This window comes from Coenobita brevimanus, chromosome 107 (assembly GCF_032717465.1).
Source record: "Coenobita brevimanus isolate Jiangsu-jjx chromosome 107, ASM3271746v2, whole genome shotgun sequence".
Taxonomy (NCBI): Eukaryota; Metazoa; Arthropoda; class Malacostraca; order Decapoda; family Coenobitidae; genus Coenobita; species Coenobita brevimanus.
The window spans coordinates 23508599-23518598 of record NC_137060.1 but is presented as its reverse complement, the minus strand read 5'-3'; the positions used below and the strand labels follow the sequence as shown (position 1 = coordinate 23518598).

At 42.8% G+C, this 10000-nt stretch overlaps 1 protein-coding gene across 1 annotated transcript in view; it reads right to left on the bottom strand.

The window, feature by feature from the left end:
* Nucleotides 1-10000, bottom strand: part of LOC145416727 (uncharacterized) — a 118252-nt gene that overhangs the window by 13901 nt on the left and 94351 nt on the right. Inside the window, exon 15 of the mRNA XM_080285656.1 lies at nucleotides 9656-9870. Within this exon, the coding sequence (XP_080141782.1) occupies nucleotides 9656-9870 (215 nt within the window). The remainder of the gene's footprint in view (nucleotides 1-9655; nucleotides 9871-10000) is intronic.

The following is a 10000-nucleotide window of genomic DNA, read 5'->3' as shown; positions in this document are numbered from 1 at the left end:
ATAATAAGCTCTATGACAGGGGAAGGAGGGGAAGGAAAGTAGGAAGGGAGGAGGGAAGGACGGAGGGAAGGAGGGAAGGATGGATGGAGGGAAGGAAGGAAGGAGGGAAGGAAGGAAGGAGGGAAGGAAGGAAGGAAGGAACGAAGGATGAAGGGAGGGAAAAAGGAATGAAGGAGGGAAGGAAGAATAGGAAATAAAAGTATGAAAGATGAAGAAATGAAGGAAATAGAGAGGAAACGATGAAAGGGAGAGAGAGAGAGAGAGAGAGAGAGAGAGAGAGAGAGAGAGAGAGAGAGAGAGAGAGAGCTACTAAGATTATATTTATTATATTTATTTCGGCACTATATATGTGTGTGTATAATTAACTAACACCTGGGCTCATTCTTGATTAACGTGTGTGTGTGTGTGTGTGTGTGTGTGTGTGTGTGTGTGTGTGTGTGTGTGTGTGTGTGTGTGTTTTTCTCTATTACAATACATCTTACGTAATCATTACCTTACTCGTCTCTTAAATTACAAAAGCATTTCATAGTTAGTACAAACAATACAATTTAATACTAAGTCTCTGTATTAGTCTACGTAATATTCAGTAATACAGATCTGGCACAATGATGGTAGTAGTTGTGGTAGTAATGGTAGTACATGCGATAGTACTGGTAGAGAATGGTAGTAGTTGTGGTTGTCAGTGGTGGCAGTAGTAGCAGCAGCAGTGGTAGTAGTTGTAATGTTGGTAATAGTAGTAACAAGTGATAATCATAAAAGTAGTAGTAATATCTGATGGCTAGAACTGTAGTAGTAATAAATAAAAGTAGTAGTAGAAGTAGTAGTAGTTGCGAGAAAGGGAAGGAAGGAAGGAGAGGCGGGAGGAAGGGAGGGAGAGTTAGAGAAATGGGAAGAACGGAGGGAAGGAGGGTGAGAGGCAAGGAAGGAAGAAGGGGAGGAAGAGAGAATTAGAGCAATGGGAAGGAAGGAAGTAAGGAAGGAGGGAAGGAAGGAGGGAAGGAAGGAAGAGGAAGGCGGACAAAGAGGGCAAACATGTGGGTAGGTGGGTGGGTGTGAGAAACAGGTGACAGAAGGGGTTAGGTTGGCTTATACAAGGTGAGAGAGAGAGAGAGAGAGAGAGAGAGAGAGAGAGAGGGGGGGGAAGGGGAGGGGGGGAGAAAGAAGTGTGGGGGAGGATGGAGCAAGGAGAGGGGAGGGGGTGATGAGAGAAGAGGTAAAGGGAGAGAAGGAGTGAGGGGAAGGGGGAGGGCAAGAGGTAAGAGAGAAGAATGAGGGGAAGGGAGGGAGGTAGTGAGGGAGGATGTTCGTGAGATGCAAAGCAAAGGAGGAGGTAGGTTAGGGTATGGAAAGTGACAGGAAGAGGGGAGAATGGGAGAGGGGAAATGGGGATGGGAATGGGGAAGGGATGGGGGATTTGAGCCATGAATTGTGAAGGCAGGTCATGTGAGGGCAGGGGAAGGGAGGGTGAAGAAGGGGTAGGGGCTGGATATGGAATGAGGCGTGTGGATGGGGTAAGGTGGATAGTGAGAATGGACAGGTGTGTGTGTGTGTGTGTGTGTGTGTGTGTGTGTGTGTGTGTGTGTGTGTGTGTGTGTGTGTGTGTGTGTGTGTGTGTGTGTGTGTGTGTGTGTGTGTGTGTGTGTGTGTGTGTGTGTGTGTGTGTGTGTGTACTTGTAACATTTCTATTAATCACACTAATCCCTCCTCATCACTAACTTCTGCTCAAACCATCTTCCCAATCCTCACAGCAAATCTCTGGACCCAAGACAATTACATTTACAACCCTCACGCCTGAACAAAATCGTCAATGGCATTTTAATATCCTGCATAAAGCCAAACCAGACGATTTTATGGCTCAGAAAAAAAATGATCAAATAACAACTTTTACGAGAATGTTATGATTTTTTTGTATGGGCAGGTAAGAGTAGGTAAGGAGAGGCAAGTGTAATTAAGGACAGGTAAAGGTAATTAAGAGTCCAGGTGAACCCAGGTAACTTCTAGGGAGGTGGTGGCCAAGTGGTAAAGATCTGGACTGTTGTTTTCGAAGGGTTCTGAGATCAAATCCTGGCTTAGGCTGGGAAAGGAGGTATATACATTTCCATCACTAAAATTCTCAATCAAAAAGTCCTATTGCTTCAGTATGGACGGTTCTGCATCAGTGCCCAAGTGGTGGTATGAGGAGGGAGTGTGGGATATGTGTTGGAAGGCCTCAGGGAAGGGACTGTCTAGTAGTGTTCCGTGTCAAATGGGTAAAAAAGAAAGAGAGAGAGAGCTAAGGGGAAGTAAGGGCAAGGGCAGTAAAGGTAGGGGTGAGTAAGGATGGGCAAGACCAGGTAAGGGCAGCTCCAAACAAGGGCAATCAAGGGCAGGAGAGTCCAATCAAGACAAGGTTAGGTCTAATAAGGGTAGTAAAGACCAGGTAGGGACTAGGTAAGGGCAGGCAATCAAGACCAGGTAAAGGGCAGGTGAGTCCAATCAAGACCAGGTAAGTAAGAGTAATCAGGGCCACGTAAGAGTAATTAAGACCAGGTGAGAGTAATCAAGGCCAGGTAAAGGGCAGGTGAGTCCAATCAAGACCAGGTAAGTAGGGAAAATCAAGACCAGGTAAGTAAGGGTAATCAAGACCAGGTAAGGGCAGGCCAGGTGAGGTGGGAGAGGCTGAGGGCGACTTACTAGGGCAGGGCAGTAAGGGCGGGGGGCGGCGCCTGGAGCATCACCTCTGTGGGGGGGGCGGCGCACCCTAGGCCAACACCACCGAAGGGGGGGAGGGGGAGAGAAAGGGGAAGAGGGGAAGGGGAGAGAAAGGGGGAGAGGGGAAGGGGAGAGGAGGGGTGAGAGGGGAGAGAAGGAGGAAGAGGAGGGAGAGGAGGGAAGAGAAAAAGGGGAGGGGGAGAGAATTGGAGGGAAAGAGGAGGGGTGGGGAGAGGAAAAAACAGGAAGGATGGGGGAGAGGAAAGAGGGTGGGGAGGGAAATGAGAGGAGACAGAGTGGGGAAACAGGGAGGGGAGAATGAGGGGGAGGAGGGAAAAGAAAGAAGGGAAGAGAAGGTATGAGAGGAGGAAGAAAGACGAGTGGGGGGGGAGGGAAAAGGGCAGGAGGGGAGAATAAGAAGGAGATGGAGGGAAAAAGGGAGAGAGGGAGGAGGGGAAAATTAAGGAATGAAAAGGGAGATACTAAAAAGGGTGAAAGGGAGGAAATTATGAAAGGAGAGAGGGAGAGACTGACTAGGAGAGAAGGAGGGAAGATGTATAAAAATACGAAAGGGAGAGAGAGAGAGAGAGAGAGAGAGAGAGAGAGAGAGAGAGAGAGAACTGGAGTGGCAAATAAGGTAGAGAAATAGGGCTGGAGTAGGTAAGAAATAAAAGCCTTCTGTCAATTGTTTCTTAAGAGGGTGATTGATATACAGTAGGGGAGGTTATAAGGAAGGAAGGAAGGAAGGATGGAAGGAAGGAAGGAAGGAAGGAGGGGAGGAGGGAAGACGAAAAGGAGAATGGTGAGAGAGAGAGAGAGAGAGAGAGAGAGAGAGAGAGAGAGAGAGAGGGGGGTAATAAAGAAAAAATATGTGGGGAAATAGGAATGAAAAACAAAGATGTAAACAAGAAAAAAACAGAAAAACAGGAGAGAGACAAATAAAGATGAGGCCAAAGAAACAAAACAAACATTCAAAATAAAGACAGAGAAATATTGTCAAAGAAAACGGGAAAAAAATAAGAAAAGGATGAAGGGAGGACTATTGTATGAGGTGTGTGTGTGTGTGTGTGTGTGTGTGTGTGTGTGTGTGTGTGTGTGTTAATCCTGAGAAACCCCAGCCAGCAATTAGTGTCCAATTAGGCAGGTAATTAGGGGGGGACAGGTGTAATTAACCCCTTCAGTACGATGACGGATATGGAGACTACCCAGCGAGATTTAACGCACGCCTCAGAAGGTTATTTTAGGGTTAATTTTATGGCTAATTTTAGGACCAATTTTAAGGTTAATTTTAGGGTTTAGAGAAAATTTTATGGTTAATTTTAGAACAAATTTTCAAGGTAATTTTTTGATCAATTTTTATACATAATTTTAGGCAAATTTTGTGGTTAATTTTTGGTCAAATTTCAGGGTTAATTTTAAGCAAATTTTAAGGCTAATTTTAGGGTTAAAATTAGGGCATATTTTAGGGATAATTTTAGAGCAAATTTTAGGGATGATTTTAGGCAAATTTTAAGATTTATTTTTTGGCCTAATTTTACGGTAAATTTTGAGTAACAATGCTGTATAAAAAATGGGTCTCGTTCTCAACCGCAAGAGCTTCATGGCCGAAAATGACCTTCCTCCCTCATAGGTCACCCATAAAGAAATCTTTAATAATAATAATAATAATAATAATGAGTGACAATAATAAAAATACAAATAATAATAATAATAATAATAATAATAATAATAATAAGGGAGTCTCCATACAATACTGACCTTTTCAATAATTCATTCTCGCTTTATTTTATCTTTATTCTCTTTAATTACGGGTTGAAATCTCGTACTGAAGGGGTTAACTAGGAAAATAAAATGCAAACTGAAAATATGTGGAAAATAATAAGGAAATAATGAATAATAATGGGTAAATGGGTAAATGGAGAATAATAATGGGTAAATTAATGGGTAAAAAGGGAATAATGGGTAAATAGGTAAATTAATGGGTAAACATGAAATGATAATGGGTAAATAGGGAATAATAATGGGTAAATGGGGAATAATAATGGGTAAATTGGCAAATTAATGGGTAAACATGGAATAATAATGGGTAAATAGGGAATAATAATGGGTAAATGGGCAAATTAATGGGTAAATAGGGAACGAAATGGGTAAATTAATGGGTAAATATGCAATACGAGTAAATGGGTAAATCATTAGGTAAATACAGAATATCAATAGGTAAATGTAGAATAATAGTGGGTAAATGGGTAGGTGAATGGGTAAAATAGAAATAATGCATAACTAAGGGTAAATAAATGGGTAAATGCATAAATAAGCGGGAAATAGGTGGGTAAGTAATAAATAACTCAATAAATGTCATGTAAATAAATGGGTAAATATAGGTACGTAAATGGGTAATAAATGGGTAAATATAATTAGGTAAAAGGGTAAATATAGTTACGTAAATGGGTGATAAATGGGTAAATGGGAAATAAATGGGTAAATATAGGTATATGTAATAAATGGGTATACATAAGTAGGTAAATGGGTAAATATAAGCGCGTAAATGTGTAAATATAAGTACGTACATGAGTAAATGGTTTAATATAAGTAGGTAAATGGGTGGTAAATGGGTAAGTCGCTGGATAAATAATGCACAGATAACGGTAAAATGCAGGGTAAATGGGTGAAAAAATAATGGGTTATATGGGCATAAATAATTGTGTAATATAAGTAAATATGGGTACAGTAATGGGATAATGGGTAAATAAATGGGTAAATGGGAAATAATGGTAAGTAAATGGGTAAAATAATGGGTAAGTAAAATAACAGGACATAAATGGGTAAAACAATGGGAAATGGGTAAATACATGGGTAAAATAATGGGTAGGCAGGTAAGTAAAGAAAGATTAATGGGTAATCAGAGTAAAAACGAAGATAATTAATGCCCAATGGACAGATAAATGGGTCAATAACCAGTAAATTACGTCAATGATTATGCCATTAACTTCAGGACATAACACTCCATTTTCCCGCCAAAAATAAAATCATTTATAAATTCATCCCTTGATATATTTTTATTTTGAGGCGAGAGAGACTTCCAATAAATTCTAATATCTTTCAAAATTTCCAGATAAGTAAGACAGTAAAGAAATAAAGGGAATAACAAAAATGCACGTACCAGATTTGGGAATTCAAATTTTTGGCGGGAAAGTCTGAGCTGTAACGACGCCAACCGAAGTTTTTTAACGGTTAATGGGGACTCAAAAGTCAAATTTAGGAGGAAGGAACAAGAAAGGAGGAATTTTGCGAAGAGGAGGAGAAGGAGAAGAGAAGAGATTGGGGAAAAGGAAGGGATGAAGATCAGAAGAAAAAGAGGGAAGGAGAGGAGGAATACAGGAAGGAGGAACATTGTGAGGAGGAGGAGGAGCAGGAGGAGGAGAGGAAGAGGAGGAGGAGAGGAAGGAGAGAAGTTGGAGAAGATGATAAGAAAAAGGAGAGAAGAATAGGCGGAACAGGAGGAGGAGAAGGAGGAACAGAATAAAAGTGAATTACAAGAAGGAAGGGGACGAGGAAGAGAGAGGGGAAGAGGAGGAGGAAGAGGAAGAAGATACTACGGAAAATTACAGAAGAGGCGAAATACATAATAAATAAGAAAGGATAATACGGGATAAATAATAATGATAATGAATAATGAAGAATTTATGACGAAAAATAAAAATGAAAATGCAAGTTAGATCTATTGTATATTAAAGCTACTGTATTTAAAGCTTCGTATTTGAGAGAGAGAGAGAGAGAGAGAGAGAGAGAGAGAGAGAGAGAAAAGGGAGGGAGGGAAGGTAAAAATGGTAGGGAGGGGAATGGAAGGGAGGGAGGAGAGGAGGGGAGAGAAGGGAAGATGATAAAAATGGGAGTGTAGAGGGTAAGGGAGGGAGGAAGGGAGGTAAAAATGGGAGGCCTGGAGAGACAAGAAGAGAGAATGAGAAGGGAGGGAAGGAGGTAAAAATAGGAGGGAGGGAAGGAGGTAAAAATAGGAGGGAGGGAAGGAGGTAAAAATAGGAAGGAGGGAGGGAGGGCAGGAGGCAAAAATAGAACGGAGGGAGAGAGGGAGATAAAAATAGGAGGGAGGAAAGGATAAAAATAGAAGCGAGGTAGGGAGGGAGGTAAAAATAGGAGCGAGGGAGGGAAGGAGATAAAAATAGTAGGGAGGGAGGGAAGGAGGTAAAAATAGGGGGGAGAGGAGATAAAAATAGTAGGGAGGGAGTTAGGGAGGTAGAGATGGGAGGGAGGAAGAGATAAGGGAGGGAAGGTGATTTAGGCACGTGACCCCTGGAACCAGCTCTTCTAAAGAAAACGGGAGACAAACAAAAGAACAAAATGAAATAAAGGGAAAACCACAAAGAAAGTACACACACACACACACACACACACACACACACACACACACACACACACACACACACACACACACACGAGAGCGAAGATACAGCTAGAAATACAGAAAATGGGAAGAATACATAGAGAAAACGAGAGGTCCCAAAACTACGATAAATACAGAATGAATCCAAGAAATAGTAAATAATAAGATAATGACAGAAAGAGGAATATAAGAGGAGAATAAATACGACGAAATATCGAGGCAAATTTATGGGCTTCAATACTTACTTTCATCATTTTTATCATCACCATCATCATCACCATCACCATCACCATCATCATCACCATTACCAGCACCACCACCATCATCATCACCATTTTATTACCACCACCACCATCACCATCATCCTTACCACCATCATCATCCTTACCCTCATCACCACCACCATCACCACCATCATCATCATCATCATCATCATCCAATTTCACACGAACAAGGGGTCAAAATACAAACGCGTTCTCCACTTCAAGGGGAAAAAATTCGCTCAGCATAATCGTACAGGCATTAGGGAGGCTTGTAGTGGTCTTAGAGGGGGGCTGGTGTAATTGGCAGGTAAATTAGGTAATAATAAAGATCAAAGGTCACTGCTCCTTCTCTCTTCTTCCAGCCCCTCTCTCTTTAATTCCCTCTCATCTTCCAACCCCTCTCTCTCTCTCTCTGCTATCTCAATTTCTTTCCTTTCCTTCAGCCCCAAGCATCGTTCTTAGAGTGTGAAAGAACTTGAACGTAAGGGCCCTTCTCTCTCTCTCTCTCTCTCCCTCCCCCTCTCTCCGGGTCTTCCATCACTCTTAAGTCCTCTCTCACTTTTCTCAATTTCGCTCGATCTCCTTTTCTCTCTTTTAATCTCTCTCACACTTCTCCATCCTCATTTACTGCCCACTTTCTTCAGCAATAAATCTTTCTCTTCCTCTCCCCCCCGTCTCTCTCTCTCTCTCTCTCTCTCCCTCTCTCTCTCTCAAACTTAACCCCTCCCTTACCTATTGTGTGGTCGCCTACAATCAATCAATCAATTCTCTTCTAAACAGCCTTTCTCTCTTTCACCCCACTTCTCTCTCTCTCTCTCTCTCTCTACTTTCTTACATCACGAATCCTTCCTATCCTACTTGTTTCTCTTTCCTCTCTCTCTCTCTCTCTCTCTCTCTCTCTCTCTCTCTCTCTCTCCCTCTCTCTCTCTCAGATGAAGGGACCAACTTCCAAAGGGCGTTCTTCATCTTTTCCCAAACTTCTGAAACTTTTAAGTAAACTTCATCGCTCCCTTGTTTGTCCTCTCTCTCTCTCTCTCTCTCACTACCTTGACATTATTTTCTCTTCAAACAATTTCCTCATTCTTCGTACACTCATTATTTCTCAAAAAAAAAAAAAAAAAAAAAAAAAAAAAAAAAAATCAAAATTTTCTCTCTCATTAACCTTATACTCTTTCCTTCCGCCTCTCTCTCTCTCTCTCTCTCTCTCTCACACACACACACACACACACACACACAAAGTTACCAAAACTCTCAATGAGGCTTACATTTTTAACACCCTTTTGACGTAAAACCATCCATCTTCTCTCTCAATCCTCTCTCTCTCTCTCTCTCTCTCTCTCTCTCTCTCTCTCTCTCTCTCTCTCTCCTTATTCTTCTTCATTCCTTTTTTTCTCCCTAATTCCTGCTCTCATTTCCCTCCCTCCCTCTATTTCCTAACCCTCTCTCTCTGCATCTCCTTCACTCCTGTCTCCCTCCTCTCTCTCCTTCATATTTTTCCTTCCTCCCCGCGCTTCCTCCCTTCATCATTTATTCACATTCCCTTCCTACCTCTCTCTCTCTCTCTCTCTCTCTCTCTCTCTCTCACACACACACACACAGTCCTTTCCTCCATTTCAATATTTATTTATATTTCCCTCTATTTGTACTTCTCCCTTCTTCTATTTACGCTTCCACTCGTCCTCCCCCCCTCCCCTCTCTCTCTCTCTCCCTCCGTCAATACTGTAAGTAGGGTGAGGGTAGCATTTTTCCTTTATCAATCCATCTTTCCTCCTCCTCCTCCTCTCCCTTCCCTCCATACCTTCCTTCTCTCCATCTCTCCTACCCTTCCTTCATCCCTCCCTCTCTTCATTACCCTCTCTCACAATTCCCTCTCTTCCTACCTCTACCTTTCCATTCCTCACTTCTCTCAATTTTCTTCCCTCCAACTTTCCTTCACATTTCTCTCCCTCTTTCCTCTATAGTCTCTCCTTTACTCTCTGTGCTTCAAGAGAATTGCACTTTTCCTCTCATTTATCACCGTCATCACCATCATCATTTGCTCTCCTCTCTCTCATATCCCTTACTTTGCTCTCCTCTCTCTCACATCCCTCTCTTCACATGTCCAGTTCCTCATATCACCAACACACCCACCCTCTTCACAATTTCCTTCCTTTCCTCCCTCCCCCATTTTTTTCCCTCCATCTTCCCGCCTCCTCTCCCTCTTTCCCGTTTTCGCCCATCTTCCCTCCTCCTCTCCCTCTTTCCCTTTTTCCTCCATCTTCCCTCCTCCTCCTCCTCTCCCTCCCTCCCTGCCTCTACTTACTCCAAGGGGTGTAAGCGTGGCGCTCTTCCTCTCATTCATCATCAGGAGCCTCTCAATGTCCTCGTCTGGGTGGGTGAGGCACGAAGTCGCATCCGAAGACGAGGCAAGAGAGGCGTTAGAGTCCCGCCCTGACAGCCTCCCCACAGAGCCTACGCGTGGTGATGGGGAGGAGCTCTTCTGCCCGCTGCTCCCTCCTCCTCCTCCTCCGACTTGGCCTTCGTCATTTCCCCCCGCAGTCTCGTCTGTAAAAGAAGAAAGAGAGAGACAAAGTTAGCTTGGGTAGATCTGGGTTTGGTTTGGGTGAGTTGGGGACATTCTGTGGGGAAAGAGTGTGTTTGCTTGTCT